At 42.8% G+C, this 22,586-nt stretch overlaps 1 protein-coding gene across 9 annotated transcripts in view; it reads right to left on the bottom strand.

The window, feature by feature from the left end:
• Window positions 1–22,525, bottom strand: part of CNOT6 (CCR4-NOT transcription complex subunit 6) — a 36,553-nt gene extending 14,028 nt beyond the window's left edge. For 2 of the 9 annotated variants that reach the window (XM_088661978.1, XM_088661979.1), the window contains exons 1-4: window positions 21,791–21,924; window positions 5,367–5,480; window positions 2,677–2,863; window positions 15–100 (exon numbers count right to left, since the gene is read on the bottom strand). In XM_088661978.1, the coding sequence (XP_088518104.1) occupies window positions 15–100; window positions 2,677–2,863; window positions 5,367–5,480; window positions 21,791–21,845 (442 nt within the window). In that variant the 5' untranslated portion in view covers window positions 21,846–21,924. Of the gene's footprint in view, window positions 1–14; window positions 101–2,676; window positions 2,864–5,366; window positions 5,481–11,149; window positions 11,279–21,790; window positions 21,925–21,945; window positions 22,232–22,390 lie in introns of those variants that run through there. The other 7 variants (XM_088661980.1, XM_035105606.3, XM_035105610.3 and 4 more) reach the window with 7 other exon arrangements.
• Window positions 22,526–22,586: the final 61 nt, after the last annotated feature.

Raw genomic sequence — 22,586 nt, 5'->3', positions numbered from 1 at the left:
GTTAAAATTCATACCTTTCAAACCCAATGTCTGTAACTGAAAGAGTTTTCCCAGCTCAAATGGTAGGACTCGTAACAGGTTGTTATTTAAATGGAGTTCCCTAAGTCACATGAAGACAAAAGTAGTAAGATATATACAGTTAATTGTTTTAAATGAAAATTGTCTCACTACAAAAGAGAAACTGCGCTAACGTAGCACATTTCAAAAGCAATGGAAAACTGAACAGCAAAGATTATTGATCTTGCAGTAGTTAAAGACAATGATAAATTAAAGCAAACTGACTAACACATCTTCTAAACGTAAACTTGTTAAACCATTAATGAAGTAAAACCATGGAGAAAGTACTTCTACAGTCAAAATTACTAAACAAAATAATGTAAGGTAGTTACTATAAGAAATAGGCTAACTATAAGAAAGCTACTGGGGCTCTTTACCACTCCCCCCCCCACCTTAATTCATTGCTCAGTTCACTGAAATCACAATTTCCTGAGCTTCTTTTCATCACAAGCAGTTAGAAAGTTGAGCTATTTTATAGTTTTAGCCTTCTGATATACTATTGAGGTTTTTGTTTTTTTAAAAAGAAAACCTGCTAGGTAAGAGAAGATTGTTTACCAGGCAGTCAGCAACCCACCTCTTGAAGAAGAGATAAAAGTGAAATCGGGTAGCTTTGCTCAATAAGAACATCTATAAAAGGACTCCAACTCGTATTTTATTAGTCATAGTCACACTCCTACGACCATTTGAAAACTCGGCTATTAGGTAGGACCGGAGGCTTCTGCCAACTGCAGAGACGTTCTACCTTCTTTTTAAAATTGCTTAGTTAAGCACAAAAGGGAGCACAAAAGGGAGTGTACTATGGATGAATGTTCCCTCATGCCTCCAAGAAATATATCCAACCCTCGGCCTTTTGAAGCACACAGGTATCCTATACCCTAGTGTGGTACCCTTCAGATGTTGTTGAGCTCCTAAGCAGCAAGAATAATGACCAGGGCTGATGGGAGCTAGAGTCCAACAGCATCTAGAGGACACCTTTGCCCTTGTGCCATCCTCTCAGGGACTGGATTAGGAGCCTAGATCAACTAGGCACTTTCAACTACCTTGGCCCCTGAACTAATAACTGAGGGTCTGCTTGGTCCTCTGTAGAAACACACCCTGAAGCGCTCCTCCACTGAGCAAAATTTCCCCACCCCCACAATAATTTTTATCCCCCCCCCAATGTGAAGAAGGCATAGGAACAGGAGATGAGACACAAGGTGGGAGAGAGGAGGGTGAGGTGGAACAAGACTTTTCTTCCTTCTTTGATCCTCTCTTCTCCTCACCATTCATTCAGCATTTCATGCAGTGGAAACGTTTAGCAGACTGCCAGACATCTCCTTGCAGCAAAATGAAAAATACACTGGCACAAGGCAATCCAACACACTCCCTGGGGCCTTTTTTGGTGGCCCTCAGCAATATGGATGCTCCCTGCTGCAGTCCTCTCGCACCTGCCTTCCCAAAGCTGGGTAAGAAAGATGCTGGGCTTTAGGAAGGAGGCATGAAGACTCTGACAGGGTCCTAGAGTCCTCCATCCTCCTTCCCAAAGCCTAGTTTGTGCTTTTCCAGCTTTCGGAAGGTGATGGGAGGGCTCTAGGACCCTGTCAGAGCCTTACACCTCCTTCCCCAAGCCCAGCACCTTTGTTGGCCAGTTTGGGGAAGGCAGCGCAAGGGCTGGGCTGGGCTGGTGGTCAAATTTTGCCCCCCCCTTCCCACCTCCCATATTACAAGGCAGTGTGTGGCCCATGGGTTCTGTGTCAAAGTACCCTTGCAGACCACTTAGTATGAAAAGTTGGACTGTCCTGCACTGGCAACTTTTTCCAATACCAGATGCATGCAAGAATGATATGATAACACGTAACGGAATAGTTTCAGAAAGCTGTTAGGAGCAACTTTGAGAAAGTATCACAATAATGACACACAAATTAAAATAGTAGGCTTTATGAAATTTATGTGACTGTACTTATTATGACCACTATGATACCACTCCTTTATGTATTGCATTGAATACCAAAGTGGATGCTGCTTTTATCCTTGTTTAGAAATGTTTTAACCTTGCCATGGGGATTACCAATAAGCCAGCAGGGAAAAGAACCATTAAAGTAAGTGGATTTATCATTTTTTTCAGGGGAGCACATTACACACAAGATTACAGGATTTCATGAAGAGACAACTCTGGATGGCAAATTTGGTATTTAGGAAATGTAACACTTCAAATAAGCAACAAAAATATGAACAGCTGTTTATTTCCATAAAGTACAAATATTTTTAGAAAAACTTTGGAGTTTTAAACCAGTCATCCAGGTTCAAATTGACTCCTTATCTGAGCAGCCATAAAGCAAGCTAAGAGCCTAAAATTGAACTTTAACCTCTTTCTGAATAGCTGGGCAATATACTCCTGAAATTGGAGCATGTTCAGAAGCGAACATGAATATATTTCAACCTTCCCCAAACACCAGTAGGCAGAAAGATTGCAATACAAATTGGAAATAAATCAGCCAAGAAGCAGCTAATGTGGGATAGCTTTCTGCTTAATACTACTACTACTACTACTAATAATAATAATAATAATAAACTGCAATATAAAACAATACAGAAACCTGAAGTGACATCATACTGGCCTCACAGATGCATTTTGTTTACCTGAGTGACACCATGTTTCCGAGCTCTGCTGGTAAACTGCGGATTTTATTAGATGACAGGTCCAAATATACCAGATTGTGAAGCTTGGCAATGTCTGAAGGAATACGGGATAAGGAGTTGTCACTGAGATGCAAAGCTGTTAAGTGGGTCAGTGACCACAAGGATGAACTTAGGCTTCTTACTTTTCCTGAAAGACAAGAGGGAAACATTTTCTGTCTCGTCTCACATTTGTGCAAGTACTTCTGCAAATGAATCAAAACAGTTTCTGCAACTATCTACTTCCCCTTCTTGTGTTAGGTACTTTTCAATTCAACCACCAAAACACCAACTAATTTGCCTTTTATTTTAAAATGTATTTCAACGGATACATTTGAAATATATGCCCAAAAATTTAACTCCTCACAGTTTTTGTTTAGTTTTGTGATGCACTATGGAAATGGGAATTCAAGGCTTTTGTGCTTCAAAAGTGATCAAATGCTTCTTCATAATAAAGTAGAAATCAGAGGTAGGGGAAGCAAGATCAACAGGTTCCCAAACACCCCTCCCCCAAGATCACCTGAAAATCGTTGAGGGTCTTGATGGACCACTTAATGATTTTTCTGCCTGTTGTAACAACTGTAATGTGTTATATTATATACTCTATGATATTTAATTGTATTTACAGATTTGCTGCAGACCATTTGAGTGAAGCTTGTGCATCACCACCATTTTGGAACCCCTGATCTAGACAGTAGCTACTAATTCATCAGCAAAATAGAAAGATATTTATTTTGAAATGCTAAGAAATCTCCCAACTGAATCAGATTTTTTAAAGAAAATTCCAAGGTTCCAGAATCTTTTTTTTAAAGGATCAGGCATCACATTTTGGTAGAACAACCTCTGTACTGAGTTCCATAAATATCACTCAACTAATTGATACCAGAATAAAATACCTGCATGCATGGACAACTTGCTGCCTTTGAGATTTATAGATCTTTACACGAGTACCTACAGAATACTCAACTAATAGGCTAATGGCCATAGCATAGTACATCAGCATGCATCATTTATTACGTTTCTAATCAGAAACTAAAGATCAGGGGTAAATGGCTGATTCTCAACATCAAAAAGGTTGCAAAGCAGTTTTTAAGCTGATTTCTGAGGGGAAGACAACAGGAGCTGGTGAACATCTGGCTCAGGATGATTCACCTTTTAGGAACTCTCAGGTGGCTAAACTAGGGGATATGGAGAGCTTAGAAAATATCAGGACAAAAATAACAGTGATTTTTAGAGACAAAAAGGAATTGTAGGAAAAACTGCATACAAAAAGGAGATTTGAAAATGTATCTATATATAGCCTTTTATATTCTAATGCTAGAGGCTTTTAAGCTAAGGCGGGGGAGAAAAACCTGGGTGTATAGTACTAAAACAGAATGTAGCTGTTGCAACATTAAGAGAACCTAGTAGGAAGATGAGAATCATTGGGATATAGGTATCCTTTTATATACAGAAAGAACAGGGAAGGCCATGTTGGGGTAGTGTTAATTAGAATGTCAAAAAGCAGAATAGATCATGTCACATTATGTAAATATGAATTTGATTGCAGCCCTGATGCAGGGAGCATGTCCCTCCCCTGACCAAAAGTGATGGAGAATGAAATCAGATAAAGGAGAAAGTGTAATAACCAATGGCTACAATTACCCTAACGTGGACTACATTCAAAATTGCAACACATAACATGTCTAGATGTAATAGATGGCTGTCCTTTGAATTGACTAGGAGGGAAGAGACCTTGGACTTGAATGGAAAGAGGTACAGTATCCACAATTGGCTGAGAGATGGGAGTTTTGTTGAATCAATTGGAAAACACTGAACACAGTGCTATCAAATTCAACATATATATTAATGGTAAGTTGCCTGTAAAGAGTGTGTGAAGGTTTTTTTAAATCTACAAGTAAAATAAAAAGAGAATAAGAGATTTACCAGTTAAAACCTTGGTCTGGATGGCATATACCTGAAAGCTCTTAAAGAACTTAAGTATGCAAAATTCTGACCTTATGAGAGGCTGGAATTGGGAAGACAAAAAACATACCACAATTTGAAAAAGGGAATCAGGAAATAACAGACTATTCAGCCTAGTATTGGGTAAACTGATACGAAGCATTACCATATCCACAACCATTAAAATGAAGGTTGCTCAAGAGAATGTGGTTTCTGCAAAGTGAAGTTCTCAGTCATCAAGGTTTGAGATTTATTTTTTTGCTTGTCAGCAAGCATGTAGACTGGAAAGATTCAGAAGACATTGTGAGCAGGATCCAGATTGGAAGAAAACTCAAAACAGAAGAGAGAAAGAATTCTTCATCTATTTAACTTACAGCATTCATTTCCACAAGTATTTCAGCAATTTACAATGCAATCCTCTGCATGTCTATTCAGAAGTAAGTGTCATCAAGTTCAATAAAACTTACTTCTAGGTAAGTGTCTACTGGACTGCAGTTTTGGATGTTTTTAAAAGCTAGGCTTTCACACTGTGTTTGACAAAGGGTGACAAATTTAATTAAGATACCGAAAGTTTAAAAATTAACATGCTTTAAATTTTAAACCACATTGCTGTGCTGGAACATTTAATAAAACTAAGTAAAATACTTTTTTTATATAAAAAAAGACTATTTGCCATGCTACTCTCGTGCATCCAATATCTCTCCACTTACCACTTATTTCCAACTCCGCCCAGTGTGACTTTTTTCCATTGGCTGCTTCCTCTGAGGACATAATTGTGTACATCCTCCGTGGGTCAGGTGGCTCGTACTTCTCTTTGGGCATTCCTGTCAGAAATAACAGAAAAACACGTGGTTCCAGGAAACATCGCCAAAACAAAATTCTTAAAGAAGCACCTCCGTATAGACTAGAATACTAGAATAATGCCAATTATTGATGAAGGCAATAATTACTATTACAGTGGTACCTCAGTTTAAGAACAGCCCTGTTTATGAACTATTCGGTTTACAAACTCCGCAAAACCAGAAGTAGTGTCCAAGTTGCGAACCTCGGTCTAAGAACGGAAGCTGAATGGTGGAAGGGCACCGGCGGGGGGGAGGCCTCATTAGGGAAATCAGTTTAAGAACTGATTTGGTTTAAGAACAGATTTCCGGAACGGATTAAGTTCGTAAACCGAGGTACCACTGTACTTCCTAACAAGAAAAAGCGGCAACCTCACTCCTATGCTAATGTCATATCATCCACACATTTGATGGCTTGTAAAAACTCAAGTCACTTTAAGTGTGCATTTAAAAAATGAAATTGGCTTGGTATGAATAACTCCAAAACCTCCAGACCCATATCAATCAAGAACACATACAGAATGGCTACATTCTGATTAATTGTCTGGCATTTCCACACTTTGTTTTAGGTATGAGCACTAGAGAGCAGGGGAGGGAGGATGGACCTGAGGTTCTGGGTAAAATGTTCCACACACACCAACCTCACTATCTGGCCCTCAAGACTCTTTCCCTGGTGCCTGCTCCGTGCCGTCCTGGCTTGCTTCTGCCTGAATGTCCCTTTAAACTATGATAATGCCTCTTCCATGCCTGTATGGAAGATGGCAGATGGAGATGTGCTTGTGTGTAGCAATGCCTGAACTTTGCATGGCTGGACTACTGTTCCAAGACTAGAGTTACACCTGTTGCGCTACCCAGTTTTGTCACATCCATTTTGCCCCTGTCCCCAAGCACTACTAGCATAAGGCTAAGCATGAAGGAATGAGGCACTCAGGCTGAAAAGATTCCCCACTGCTGCATGTGCCCAAGTTTCACTGCTACTTATTCCCAATCCTCCAAACCATGGTTTGAGCATTCCCTGAATATGAACTCTACGTTGCTACGTTCCGCACAATGTCTAATCTGCCAGTGACATTTAATACATGCTAATTGGAAGTACTTTCCTGAATCATTAAAAAGAAAAAAACAGAGTTTGGATTATTCTGATCCACCCATTCTGATCCATGTTATTGCCACTGCTTGCCATTTTATCAGCTAACCCCATGTGCACTACGTTTTCTGATAAACAGGATTCCCTAATGCTTGATTATTTCTGTTGTTCTGCAAGTGGAAGATGGGAGTTAATTTGAGGTGTAAACTCCTTTGTGCAGAGGAATAGCACATATGGTCAATCTCAGCAAAGCACTCCCAGCTTGACTTAAGAAGGGGAAATGTCTGCCATACCCTTTCCTCAGGTCACACACACAAACATTCCTGGCCTTGAGTACAAAAGAACAAGTCTCAATGGCCCCTATGAAGCATGAACAATTGTAATACAAAGTAGGAATTGAGATCTATTAGAGGAAAGTTTTATAACAAATATAAAAATATTTTAAAAAGTACAGTGTAAACATCAACATTCATTGCCTCCAATGAAATCTGCATGATTATCTTCAGTTTGGAAGCAAAATGGAGACTCCATCCTCCTCACACACACTATACAGTCGAACCTCTGTTTATGTAACCCTCTGGTTATGTAAACTTTGGGATGCAGAAGTATTTTACCGGGTTTCACTGTGCGTGCATGCACAGAAGCGGTCCTCAGGTTGCGGAAACCTTGGGATCTGATCGGACCTCCGGAACAGATTCCGTCTGCAACCGGAGGTACCACTGTATACCATTATAGCATTCAGGTTTAAGGCTGACAGCCAGTCTGGATCCTGAGATGCACTCCATAGCTTAAGGGGTGTTAATAAAAATGGTGTCCTAAGCAGTGTGACAAGGTTTCTGTTTCACAACAGAAGCACTCCTCTCAAGCACTGCAATATTTTAAAAACTCAATAGCCTCTAAAATAACAATTTAGCTGGCTACCATTTATTTATGATATTGCGTATATAGATTTATATTCATTCCATTAACTCACTCTGCATCACAGTGTTAAGAGTTCTACATGTAAAAACTGCCCAGCTCAATTTCCTTGCTTGGGGAACTTTTCACTGGCATTCATACTCTTTTCTCCCTCTACTCACGGAAATATCAAAATTAAGGTACACTGATTAGAAACCTGTGTGTTAGTACCACACAGTCCAAACTGTAGTATTTTGGCATTCAACGGGTAAGATTCGGGACATGGAATTCACTTCATAATGAAGGCCAGCCCAGGGCCAGAGAAGGCAAGATACAGGAGATGGAATGTGGACCTCTTAAAACACTATTGCCCTTTCATACATTTCAATTGGGCCTAGACTGAAAAACTTCCCTCTCATCATAGTAGCTAGGAATATGCATGCAATTTGCATTCCAAAGTAAAACCTTTGCCAATCTGATGCCCTCCAGATGCCTTGGACCACACTGGAAAGTTTCAGAGATACAGAAGAAAACAAACCTGTTCCTGCTATCACTTGTGAGCCACTGCATTATCAGTAGCTCTAGCCATACAACCATTGGGGCTTGATGACAGACACAGCATTTGCATGAGTGTGCACAAACTGAAAGAGATATAACCATCTCTGCAGGCATCTTACACTGTGCTGCATTTGGCCAATTTTCCTACAAAGAAGCAGGCTTTTGTGCAATTTGTGCAGACACCATTCCAGTTAAATCAATCAGAAATCCATGCATGGATACACGTTATCTGGGTGAGGGTCACATATTTTAAGATTAATTTTATAAATACAGTGCCAAAATACCACACAACACTGGCATTACTAGAAAGCTCCCTAAAAGTGAAGCAAGAATTGTTTTTTAACAAAACTTACTGATGCAAGCAGTTTAAAAAGGAGATGAAAAGAGAATATAGACCATTCTGATTGATTTAACTGGAATGGAGTCCGACAGGCTGTAATCCATTGCTTCATTGAGTTGTAAGCATGTGCACTTGTGCTAAGACTGGAACCAATTTGGTACATAGCAAAATCTTAACACACAACCATTTTTTAAAGATTTTACTGTTCAATTTACATGTTTACTGCTAGAATACACTACTAAGAGTTAAAGATTAAGCAATGTAATAGTCAGTGCAATGTAAGAAAATTTCTTTGTGCCTTATTTCAAGTTTAGGCACCTCTTTTGGTAGTTCCCACAGTTCTCTCACTCTGTCCCATTCCAATAGGGGTTGGAACAGCATCACCCAGTTCAGATGCAGGTTTTGCCTAATACAAGCAAAATTATATTAGTAGGGCAAGTGACATAACTGTTGTATGCCCCTCCCTTGGGAGCTGAATAATACTGAAAATCTATGAATGTACAATGAAGCTCTTTTTTCCATTTCTTCAGCCCCAGGAGCTAGGGAAAACCAAAGAGAAAGGAGTGCATTTCAGACTTTTGGCTTTTAAAGTCCCCACTAGCTACTAAAACAGAAGTAGTGACAGCCATTTTACACAGCCTATAAACCAATGTTCTGTGACAGGAAAGTGTGTTGAACTAGATGCTTGCTATCCTGTGGGAGCAGGCAAGGCAACAGAGAAAAAATTCCCTTGTTCTTTGTACACCAAACATTATAAGTCTGTATGCATACTGCAAGTATGATTTAAAAGGACTAAAGTACTTCAACCAATTCTCCTTAAAAGCATGATTAAGACAATAGGGACATAGCATATAAACAAGTTGTGTTTATAAAAAATGCAATACTTGTCATTTTTGTAGATTGGAAATTTACAGGCCCTATAGAGGACTGGTCTATTAATTGGGCAGGTAGCCAGAATTTATCTATTAATTAGATAGGTAGCCAAGAAAGCTCATTTCCTGGCTAAAAGCAATCCCTTTTCTCCATTTATTTCATTTCTTAACCTATTGGGTGGCTATAGACAATCATTTACAAAATGTAAGGAACGTTCAGAGAAAGTTGGCAACCAGTAAACTTTACATCATCACCGGGCCCCCTTTCTTACAAAGCGTGCAGTAAGCTTCACTTTATCATGACTATATGTCATGGATGGCCAATTCCTGTTATAGCTGCATACTCAAAGCAAGCCTCTAGTAAACAACTTCTGCAATCTGCTGATCTTTAAAACTTTAGGTTCTTAATGAAGAGAATTTTTAATCTTCAGAGATCTCTCAAACACAATAAAAATGTGTTTATTTACCTGCCTTATTTACCTGTCTGCATTTGCATAGCAATAGTTTTAATCTCTGCATTACAAAAAACAATTGCTATTTGTCTGTTCTGGACCTGACAGGTTGTTTTAGAAGTTTTTGCTGCTATCATACTCCGCCCCTCATAGTTTTTTTTCATGAAAGGAAAAAAAAAACAGAAAATGCAAGTTCTGACTGTGTAAATAAATTTTACTGCTAAAAAAAAGAAAGTCTGATCTTTCAAGGAGTCCTGTCGCACCATAAGGACTAAACTTTTTTGTAGCTAGCTGACTGCAGCCCTATGCATGGTTTCCTGGAAGTAAGCTTCACTGAACTTATTGGTGCTTACTTTTGACTGCATAGGTTTAAAACTTCCTAAACAAAGCGAACTTTAAGAAAAGGTCTTTAGTAATATGAATGCACCCATTAGGGTTTAGTTATAAATGCAAACAGTATTTCAAATAAGTGCTACTGTTTAAATTACTAAGATGAAGTAGAAATCCCAATCAAAAAAAAATTTTTTTAAAGCCTCGTTACCACCTCATTCATTTGCCAGAGCAAAAAGGAACTGTCTGTCACCCTGGCACTCCAGATGATGATGCCATCACTCCTTCTCTAACCCCATCTCCCCCCCCCCCCCGCCCCTGTTCTGATGCCCTGTTCCCCCCTCCAATAAATCACTGTTTGTGTGAACCAAGAGTCTAGAATTCAACCCTGCCAGACCATGTTTCTGAAGCAAAATCCTTTCAACTCTAGGAATAAATATGCTTGTAAAGAACTCACAGTATTTTTAAAACGATCTTTTGGATAAAAATATTGAATCAGCAGAAGTCACATTTTAGATTACAGAGTTCAAAATTCCACACTGTAGCCACAGACTACCATCTAATCTAACCAAAACAAGCATATTGATAAAACCAGCCTTGCAAAGGCAAGTTCATTCAAAACAGCTCAGCAAACCTCCAACTATCACCAGGTTTGAAAAATAGGTGTCAACTGGTTGGGACAGACATCCCTAATGCTTAATATCCATTAGGTTTTCATGGATGTGATTCCCAGGTGCTCCTACAATGTACCCATGTACCCCTCTTATCTGTCTGTTTCTATGAACTATAAGAGTCAAAAGCTCCCTGCAAAAACAAAATCTCACATGACACCAATACTGGAAAACCTATCAATTCAAATACTTAGTCCAGAATTAATGCTATTAAGTATGTTTTGCATAATTGCCATATTTTAACTTATACTGGAACTGAATAAGAAAGAAGAGCATCTGGATACAGTATATGCATATTCATCATTCTTGTTAATTTGCAAAAAAACCTAGCATCTCAATAGCTATTGTACACTTACTAAGTACATCAAACAAGCAAGAGTTTCTCCCTTGAAGTCTAATTCCCTATCAGTTGACTATTTAAGGCTGCTAAATTTACACAATATTTACCGGTATGAATGTGGCAGGAAAATAAGGAAATTTCACGCTGCTCTGGATTTTGTACTCCCTGCCATCAGATTTGCAGTACTCCCAGTCAAATCCACATTGGAAGCCACATATGGCTGACCACTAGGAGAGCTGCAAAACAGATTAAGAAAAAGAAGAGGAAATCCAGTTAGGCTAACGGTCCTATTTTTGGTAAAAGGAATTGTAGCAAATAAGCTAAAAACTGGAAGACTTAAAAGCTTATTTGCATTGTTTTAATTTATCAAGACAGAAAATCTGTAACACCTGCTATTGACACCCCCTAAGGAACTTGACAGTACTTTAACATTTTGGTGAAGCAAGTTAGGCTTGGTGTTGTTGATTTTTAAAGAGATGCAAGGAGACACTCAAATACCTGAAAGTCAAGGTCACTGCCTCCCACATTTTCAAACTGTGAGAGATGAAGCTCTATGCTGAGCTAGTGTCAAAAGAAGCAAAACACACTATGGCTGGTGCAAAGTTCTTCATTTTTTGTCTCATTTTCAGTTATTTCATCAGATACAAAGTAGAGTTAAATGTAATGAACCCTACAATCCAACTGCTTAACACACACTGACATTGCATCTCCAAGGAGAAGGATGCATTAGTGATAAAAGATTACCACAGCACGGGCATACCGTGTTTCCCCTTTTTTAATACGTAGTCATAAAGTAAGCCATGGGAGGGTTTTTCTAGAAGCAAGATAAGTAAGACGTACCCCGAAAGCCACCATTGTTCCTGTCACCTCCTCAGCCCCTCCTGTGTGCTCAGGGAGCCAGCGAACCAGCGACAGGCGTGGGGGAAAAACGCGCCTCTCAGCTGATTTCTCCACCGCCTGCTGAGCGCACAGGGAGAGGGGTGGGGGGGGGAAGCCTCTTCCTGCCCCTCTGGAGCAGGCCTGTCTTTCCTATTGGGGCTACTGGTGCTTTCCTTTTCGACCCTGGGAGGCAGCGAATACATCCAACGGTCAGGGCGCTTTGGGGCGCCCATCTCTCCCCGTCTGTACCTTTTCTCCTCCTTCTGGGCCAGCATGCACCCTATTTTGCTCGCTCCCTGCCTCTCCCGTGACAATAGGCAGCGGCAGTGGCGGCAGCCACAGCCGGCTGCAAGGCAGAGAAGCTAAGCCCAGCGGAGCCGAGGTGCTGCTGAGCGGCTGCGGGCTCCCTTTGGTCGGCCTTCCTTGTGTGCGCCTGGCCGCGATGCGCCTCCCTCCTCCTCCTCCTCCGGCGTAGCAACGGCAGCGGGAGGCTCCTCCTCCTCCGGCAGCGGCAGTGGCGGCTCCCGCTTGGGTATGCACCCCTCCAGCCAGCAGCCGGCCAGGCGGCTCCCACGAGGGCTGCAGCGGTGGCTGGTGGTGCGGCAGCGGGGAAGGCCGCCTAGCCAAGCAAGTGAGCTATGTGCCCTCTCCACCCGCCTCCCTTTTTCCACCTCCACCACCTCCTCCGCCAGCCAGCCAGCCTCGCCGCCGCTTTTGGAAGCCTGCCTCCGTCCTCCTCCTGCTGCTGCTGCCCGGCTGGGCTCCAGCTGTCACTGCCCAGCCGCCTCTGCGGCCCCCAGGGGCTAGCAGCAGCCTCGCCTCCTCCTCGCCCGACAGCAACAGCAGCAGCAACAGCAGTGGGAGGACGAGGATGACACTGCTGGGTCCCGCTGCCTTGAACCGAGTGGCGCTGCTGCGCGCTTTGTTGGGGCTGCAGCAACCGCTGGTTCCAGGCGCCTGCCTCCTATTGCAGCGGCCAGCGTTGCTCCTGCTGGCTCGGTACTCTCCTTCCGCGTGGAAGGATTGCTTTTTAAAAAAAAAAAACCAAGATTGCTTAATAAAAAATAGATTGCTTAATTAAAAAACCAAGACACCCCCCCAAAATAAGCCATAGGCTTATTTTCTTGAGTAAAATAAATATAAGACGGTGTCTTAAAATGTGGGAAACACGGTAGGTCTTAGCAGTGGATACAGCACAAATAATGTGGTTCTTAGAAATGTGAAAAAGGCAACAGGATTAATGAGCGGGATGCAGGCAAGTGGGATAGGAAAGGGAGAAGACAGATCTGAAACAATGGTAAAATAAGTAAGAAAGAGTGGGTGACTTCAGTAAGAAATGTAAAGCTCCTTTTCTGTCATTTTCAGCTTGACAACTTGCTAGGACACTGAAAAGGAAGGGGACAGGGATTTTGGGGTGGAAGACTACCGTAATTTACAGTCACAAGCATAAATTTGAAGCTGAAGCTAAGACAAAACACATACCAGTAACCACTGTGTGCACAGTAAGAGAGGTAACAGGACAAAGTCTGGATTTTTATGTATCAGTCATGACATATCACTGCTATCACATCTGCAGCATATTCCCATACCTTCTTATTCATCCAAACATAAAATATTCTGTTCAAATCTTTCAGACTGCTCTCCTTTGAAATCATTAATTGAAACCCATCCTTCTTAAAAATGAAGAAACTGAACAATATTCCAAAAGAAGAATCTTCACTTTACAGCTGAATACTGCTCTAGTCATACTGAAACAAACTTAGGTAAAGGTACTGTAAAGGTAAAGGGGCCCCTGACCAGTCGTGTCTGACTCTGGGGTTGCGACGCTCATCTCGCTCTATAGGCCTAGGGAGCCGGCGTTTGTCCGCAGACAGCTTCCGGGTCATGTGGCCAGCATGACAAAGCTGCTTCTGGCAAACCAGAGCAGCGCACGGAAACGCAATTTACCTTCCCACTGGAGCAGTCCCTATTTATCTACCTGCACTTTGATGTGCTTTCAAACTGCTAGGTGGGCAGGAGCTGGGACCGAGCAATGGGAGCTCACCCCGTTGCAGGGATTCGAACTGCCGACCTTCTGATCAGCAAGCCCTAGACTCTGTGGTTTAACCCACAGCGCCACCTGGGTCCCCATGAAACAAACTTAGCATCTGCAAAAACAGTGTTTCCTTCCTTTTAGGCTATTATCATCATCCTGGGATTGCCCATAACCTCAAAGGCCTTTTCCTCCTTAACTGTTTTTAGTGGGTGACCTTCTGTGTAATAATACTGGAAAATAAGCATGTAACTAGCTACTCACGCTGGCACTGTATATTCCCTCCCTTGTCTGAAAATTGTAATGCATAAGCAGAAATGCACTCTTTTCTAAGCAGGACATTATGGGAAGGTTATCTGAGGGAAATTCCCAGAGTATGACATTGCTTTTTTAAATATGAGTATTCACTCAAAATGCATAGGGAATGAATCCTAAACCTGCATTTCCTATGAACTCAAAACAATCTTAACTTTGAAAGACAAAACTATAGCAAGCTATAAGCAGTGTTCAATGAATACTACTCAGCACAGTGTAAACATTTCGAACATGAGCCTCATGGGTAAACTACTATGTTACTCATCCAAATTACAAGTAAGCAAAGAGACATTAACCCCCACCCCATACTGTGAAAGGTGTCATTGCACAGAGTAAGATACGGATTTTAATTCAATGGTGCACACGTTTATTACAGGCATGCACAATACGGGTTGTGTTCAGTCTCTCTATCACAGTAGGGCACTACAACATACTGTTCAATCTTCCAAGCACAATTTATCTAAAAGTAGTTTAAGCCCCAAACAGGTGTGGGGGGTGTATTACTTCTAGTATTTAGTATACACAGTAGATCTAGACAAGGAGGAATATGCATGAACATTTGTATGTACTCTATACAAAAAATCAAGAACTAAGCATCATTTAGCTTAATAATCTAAACATCTAGATGTTTTTCACTGTAATTACGCTACCACAAGCCCCTGGACCTAATTTTACTTCCTCTTTAGCTTTGGTTTCTTATATATTTGGAAGTGTCAATTTACAACACACTTTTATGACTGTATCCTGTAACAGCCTCTTCACATGAGGAATGTAACTTTAATTTTCAAAGTCCATGTTCGCATATCAAACATGTCATAATAAAGACATTGCAGTTTTTCTGCATATATTATGACAATACAATATAGATTACCTAAATAATGTGCTATTTATCTGGGGAATATAGAAACTGTGCAAGTTGGGTGAACAGCTGACAGCCCAACACACTTCCCTATTAACCCTTTTCTCACTGCTCACGTCACTATTTACCTGCAAATGGCAGCCACCACAGTGCTGTGCTGTTTTCCTACCTTGTGGAAATGCAGCCAAGTATAATGGCTGCTTTTGCATGCTCTTGTCCCCTCAGAGCACATGTAAGCTCAGACTTACAGCTTCTATAGTGCTGGAACCCTACAAGGACCACTATGCACATTTTAGGTCAAAGATTAGGGGGTGGGGGATTTCAACAACTTTAAGAGCTGACCACTATAGCAGGAAAACCACTTTGCACAGAAGGAAATCCCCCCTCACTAATACCAACAGACTGTTAATCTCCACAGTCTGCTGCAGGAGATTGCAGTAAAATAGGAGAGGGTTCCCATCCTGCACACTACCTTCCAGCCCTTCATGATGGTATAGCCTGGACAAATCCAAGATGCATACAAAGCCTTTCAGTTACCAGTATTAGCTTTGTGTGGTCATGATTTGTTCTGGTTCGGCCGAGTCAAATCTTAGGCTCTCTCCTTTTTTGAGGTTCAGAGACATTCACATAACTTAGGATCTTTTATCTTCTGCCTTGTCAACTGTTGGTTTGATGCCATGAATTATACAGAACTTTGCACTTAGCCATTTACTAAGGAGCAAATAATTCCTATGCTGCATAAACAAAGAAGAGCTCAATTTTCACCTTGTCACAGATAAACACTTGCATGACCTTACACTATATTGATCCTGCATCCCTTACTCTAACAAACAGGGAAAATACTCAGTGAAAGAATCACAGAACTCCACTATCTATTTCAGTTCTTTAGCTCAAATACTTGAATGCAACTGTATTGATTAGTACAGAGATCATATCCTTCTGACATGGTTCTTGTTTAAAACCTCACATTTTAGGGGAAGCTTACAGGAATCTGATTTTCAATGCACAGCACAATGTGCCCAATAATTATGAAACAGCACATGTTCTTACAAAACTAACATGCTACTTCTTAAACAGAGGTTATGTTTAGACAGGTCAGTGTTTCTCTTACTATCAGTTAATTCTTAGAGACACCATCAGTTCTCAGATACTCCACCAGTGGCCCTTTTTTGGGAATAAAACATAGACATGATGTATCAAGGCTATACTTCACAAATTTATTTCTAAGCTACAGACTTTAGGGGATAATTAATGCTGCTTAGCGATCAGGTTAAACTATATGTTGTCAGTGCCAACAGGTATGTCTAACACACAGGCTACTCAGCTTTAAGGGTAAAGGTTAAGGGACCCCTGACCATTAGGTCCAGTCGTGACAGCCTCTGGGGTTGCGGCGCTCATCTCGCTCTATTCGGTGTACAGCTTCCAGGTCATGTGGCCAGCATGACAAAGCTGCTTCTGGCGAACCAGAGCAGTACACAGAAATGCCGTTTACCTTCCCACTGTAGCGCTACCTATTTATCTACTTGCACTTTGAGGTGCTTTCGAACTGCTAAGTTGGCAGGAGCTGGGACCGAGCAACGGAGCTCTCCCCATCGCGGGGATTTGAACCGTCAACCTTCTGATTGGCAAGCCCTAGGCACTGTGGTTTAACCCACAGCACCACCTGCTTTAAGAGTAACTACATGTAAAAACTACATAAGAAAGGAGTTTGTATGTTAAGTGAAATTTTATGGACTAATTAAAATGTGAGAAATATTAAAAAGACCTTACTACTACACTACTAATGAGCATTTGATTTCTCTTGGCACCACACCTCAGTCTGAAGTAGGTAACAGGGTTCCATGAAGCATTTAAGGTAGATTAGAACAGGGGTAGGCAACCTAAGGCCCGGGGGCCGGATGCGGCCCAATCACCTTCTAAATCCGGCCCTCGGACAGTCCGGGAATCAGCATGTTTTTACGTGAGTAGAATGTGTCCTGTCATTTAAAATGCAACTTTGCGTTATTTGTGGGGCATAGGAATTCGTTCATATATTTCCCCAAAATATAGTCCGGCCCAACACATGGTCTGAGGGACGGTGGACCACAGCTGAAAAAGATTGCTGACCCCTGGATTAGACTGTTGCCACAAGTGAAATCTGAGTTTACCTTGAACTTAAAATAATGACATTTTTAAATGTTAACACACATACACACATCTCAAATGCTTCAGTGTTAACTAGTTTCATAGCCTTGTAAGATAAATTGCAAGTTACCAAATATGGTAGACCTAGTATAGCCTTGTTTTTAACCCATTGCCCAGTTGTCATATGTGATAAGGAATTTAACACAGGTGAGTGAATGAACTGCCCAAAAGGGAGACAACCTATTTGCTCCCCCCACTTCCCCCATTCCATGCAGCGGCTCATTGCATTTCTATAGTGGGTGGGGAGGAGAGTAAGCCCCCTCCTTCCTGTCTAGGACATGAAGCGCTTCATCCTTCCTCTGGCAGACCACTGCATTTCAATATTTGGTGTGTAGGAGGTGAAGCTTCCTCCCCTGCATCCAGCACAGAAACCAAGAAAGCTGGTGGTGGAAGGAAGAAGTACTGCTTCCTGCTGCACGTCTGCAAGAAAGACACATAAACAATCAAATCTCCCACACCTTTATCGTAGAAACACAGCACACTGGTGGTAAAGGGACAGAGTAATCCCCAGCATGCCTCAGTTCTATACTGTACTGGATGCATGGGAAGTGAAGCACAATGCTGCATGTCCTACATGGTATCACAGTGGGCTAGCAGATGGATTCTGAGCATCCAAAGGGTGGTTTTTGTGTTTTATGTACATGCTGGTGGCAAAGTGACAGGGCAATCTGTGACAATGCCACAAGCCTACTAAGCATCTATGCATGGGAGACGTGGCCCCTTCCTGCATGTTTGGCATAGAAACCATGCAGGATAGCTGTAGAGGAGGTAGTGCACTATTAGAGGGACTGGCAAAGAAGGGAAGGAGTGCTCCATTTGTGTTCCATTGTTCCTTGAACAAGTTTTTAAAAGTGCAGGCTTATAATTTTTGGTAGCTAATCCATATACACTTTTGCCTCCTTAGCCAAATACCAATGTTCAAATGCTATACATGGAAGAATCTTCACTCTCCAGCCCCATCCATGCCTAACATTTACAGTACACAGTTGATGCAACTTTTGCCTACAAGCAGATTTCAATGCAGAAAGAACCTATCAGTGTAATATGTACACTGTTAAAATAAGATGTACAGATCACACAAATTTTCTTTCATCCAAACGTTCATAGAAGCATGCTGATGTGATCCCAGTGCTACATTATATGTACAATTTGAATGTGCATAGGGTTATACAGAAATTAAGGTGCAAGTTATTTAACTAATCTGCATCTAAATTCCATACCAAAATAGCCAGATTTAATGTACCATACCCAGGATTTTGGTGGACCATTTTTCTATCAAAAGAATGCAACTTCTTTCTTAAAATAAAGCTGTCATACACTGGGTGGGTTTTTAAAACAAATTTGAGAAATGCAAGGGCTAGCATTACAACATACTTACTAAAAATACACCTTATTAATCCACACAAGCCAATATGTACATCTAAAGATATACATTACCAAAAATAATTACCTGCCCATGCAGTAGTGTAGTTTTATTTATTTTTATATTTAAGTTCTTCCTTAATTACTGAAACACAAATAGCCTGAACTTGTCAAGACTACACTTAGGATTTCATTACAAAATGACACTGAGCAATCTCCCTTAGAAAGAAAAATGAACTGATCCAAGTGCTTCAAGTGAAAAGTGAGTACTGTAATGCATTAATCCATATGTGAATGGTTCCATTTCAACAATATTGTGAATAACCCCCAGAGAAGATTTCATTCCTAGCAGTCCACTCCAGAGTCCAGATGAACCAGCAGGAAGAACACAGGGTGGATCATTCTGTAAAATTACCCCAGTGGAAATGTTGACAAATCCCCAATTACGAGACCTGCTCTAGGATGAAAAGAAATGCAAGAGACAATACAATTACCAGTCAACACTTGCCAATCTTCACATTCATACCAAATAATTACCATAAATATTCCTTAATCCTTTTGAATTTTAAGTCTCTGTTACCAATATGGTAAAATTCAGATAAGAAAATAACCCTGAGTCATACCAGACATTGTGGAAATCCCCACACAATTCAAAAATCTCTGCAGGAAACCCCAACATAATCATATAAATGCTAGATCTTTATTATTTTAGAATATGAGAATAATGGAATTCCCATTATCTATCTTTAAGTTATAGTGAAAAATTGTGAGGTTTTCCTAAAAATCCTTGTCTTGTACTACAGATAATTAAAAGGCTTAACGCAAAACAAAAACTCACCTTAAATAAATTTTAAAACCTTCCAGATTGTTCAACCAGTAAAAGATGAAGGTTTGCCAAAACAGGTGCTATTTTTAATTATCACTTTATTTTTTACTTTTGGGTTATGCCCCTTCACCAATACAAAAGTAAAACTCAACATAAAAATCTACTACTAAAAACACAAAACTCACAAGCAACCTGTACATAAAAACATATTTCCTACCATATATTTTGGATCAAATTCACAATTGTATTCTACCCCTTAGAACAGGCATCCCCAAACTTCGGCCCTCCAGATGTTTTGGACTACAATTCCCATCTTCCCCAACCACTGGACCTGTTAGCTAGGGATCATGGGAGTTGTAGGCCAAAACATCTGGAGGGCCACAGTTTGGGGATGCCTGCCTTAGAATCTCACCCTTATAAGGAACAGCCTGCTGAAGTTTTGCTTTCTTAGCAGCCTAAAACAGAGCTTCATTAGACACCCCACTGACACAAAAACATATAGAACAAACTTGCTGTTGTAGGCAACCCCTGTTGCATTCAAATCCTGTTTACCTCTACAGTGGTACCTCGGTTTACGAACTTAATCCTTTCCAGAAGTCCATTCTTAAACCGAATCCTTTCTTAAACCAAGGCGTGCTTTCACTGAGGCCTCCCACCACTGGTGCCCTTCCACTGTTCAGCTTCCGTCTGTAAACAGAGGTAAAGTTTGCAAACCGGAACACTACTTCTGGCTTTGCGGAGTTCATAAACAGGACTGTTTGTAAACCGAGGTACTGTACCACTGTATATGTGTGTGTGTTCTACAGAATGAGGCCCAGCCAACCTACCTGCGTATAAACACTATTCCTGCCCCCAGCTCATTACATTGGACAGCACAGCTGTCAATCATTCGTGCTAAAGCTCTTTCCTTTCTATTTCAGACACAGGCTGTCTATTGTGGCCTTATTGCAAGCTAGGCCTTTCAGCTACAAGCAAGCTTAAATTTATCCTGAAGTGCAGGTTTTGTTCCCAAGAACCAGGCCTATTTATCCACGGCAAATATGGATCTATAGTTTTTAAATTTATACCTGCCTGTTCTATGTAAATTAATTTTAAGAGGTTATGGAGGTGTGGAGAAGAAAAACAGCTGTGCAATGCAAGCTTTCCATTCTTCGTGCTTATTTTCAGAAGTGTTTACACTTTCAGTTTTTATTAAACTAGCTTTCCCCCCACTACACCTGTACTTTTATCTTAGTTGCTTTTAAATGCAAAATAAATAAAAAAATAAAAAATAGCAGTTTGATGCATTTGTATGGATAGAGCCATGCCAACCCCCCACAAATCCGAATCCTAACACACTTTATTAGACAAATGAGCCCTTCCCCCCTACCCCCACACTACTCCCACCGCCCCACAGCTCTTGTCAACAGGCATTGAGCACGTCACTTCCTCCAGAACCTTCCCACAGCTTCCAGGAAGGCTCAGCCACCCCTTCCAAGTGCAAAACACCAACCCCCGTCTCTACTTTCCCAGACCAAAAACTTTTTTTTCCTCGGGAGAACTCCTCCTCCCTGCCAGCCCCAACAGGGCTCCTTTTGTTTCCTGAAGAGCAATAATGCCCTCCAAATCAATTGTGCCAGCTCCAAAGCACCACCACACACGCCAGTAATTTTTGTTTTGTTTTGTTTCAAAACACCACCTTCACCGCAATAGGCCGCTCGCCTCACCGCCTCGTACACAGTTTTATTTACTACCCCAGCGCCCCCTGAACGCCTCCCCAGCACAACACGCTCGCTTCAAAAGCCCTCGCCCAACAACCACCACCCACCCGCCCCGTCCTCGTCCAGAGATGCATTTCACGCACTCCGGAGGCGCAGGGCCTGGAGACCCCGCTTCGTATCTCGCGACATATTTACATCGCCCGTCTCCCTCCGCGCCCCTTCCCCGAAGAGGAGCCGCGTTCCCCTTCCCCTCCCCGGCTGGATTATTATAAAAATAGTAACACCGACAACCTATCCCCAACAACTCACAGGATCCGAACACAACCCCCGCTCCCCCTCTCTGGTCAGCAGCCCCCCCCCGTTAACCTTGTCAACACGACACCCCCCCCCGACAAACCGACTCACAAACATCTCCTCGAACCCCCCACCCACCCCGGAAAGTCAGCCATCTCTCTCCCCGTCCCACTGGACCTCAAATGCGCCGCCGCCGCTCTCCGCGCCTCCCACCAAAATAATCCCTCGGTTCCCCCCCCCCGCGCCCCCATAATGATTACCCGGGGCAGTTCTAACCGCCCCCATCCCGTCAGAAACCTGCTTTCCTCAGGCCGCGGCCGCGGCTGCCGTCACCCCCGCCCCATAGATTCATTCGACGGGGTAGGGGGGGCGGTTGAGGAAGAGCCGCCTCGACCCCCGCTCCCTCTTCCTCGCCGCCGCCTTTTCCGTCGCCGCGGCCGCCGCCCCCGTACCTGTAGCTGCAGCATCCCCGTCTCTGCGCTGCCTCTGCCTGGCTCTTTGTTTCCTGCCGCGGGCCGGACGGGAGAACGGGCTCCCCCCGCCTTCTCCTCCTCCTCTTCCTCCTCCGCCTCCTTCTCACACTCATTGAAAGCAAACAAGCATCATGGCGGCGGCGGCGGCAGCAGCGGCAGCGCTTAGGCCCGGCCCACATCGCCTCGGCTCACAGGCTCCGGGCGCCGAGGCCGCCCCCTCCTCCCGCCGCCAGGACGCGCGATTGGGTGGCGGGCGCTGGGCGGGCGGTGCTCCGCTGGCCCGGCCGAGGAGCGAGCGCAGGCGGAGAGGGGGCGCCGGGGCGCCGCTGCGCCTTCCCGGGGAGCAAGAGGCGGGCGCCCAGTCCACGCGCGGAGGGCCAGTCCCTGCTGCCCCGTAGGAGGCAGCTCCACTGGACCCACTTACCTCTGAGGAAACGGACACGGGGAGCCGGGCGGTTGGAGGAGGGCTAGGCCTCGACCCTGCGGCGGGGCAGAGTTAGGCGCGCCTCAGGCCGGCATCCGTCGGGGTTTCGCCCGCCCGGCTTGTGCCTGGGACCCGGCTGCAAGAAGTGCACACTCTCGGAAGGAAGTCGCTGGGACTTGCCTCGGAGTAGGAGCGG

The sequence above is a fragment of the Zootoca vivipara genome, chromosome 2 (assembly GCF_965207765.1).
Source record: "Zootoca vivipara chromosome 2, rZooViv2.hap1.1, whole genome shotgun sequence".
Lineage (NCBI taxonomy): Eukaryota > Metazoa > Chordata > Lepidosauria > Squamata > Lacertidae > Zootoca > Zootoca vivipara.
This window is presented reverse-complemented; position numbering and strand designations above follow the sequence as displayed.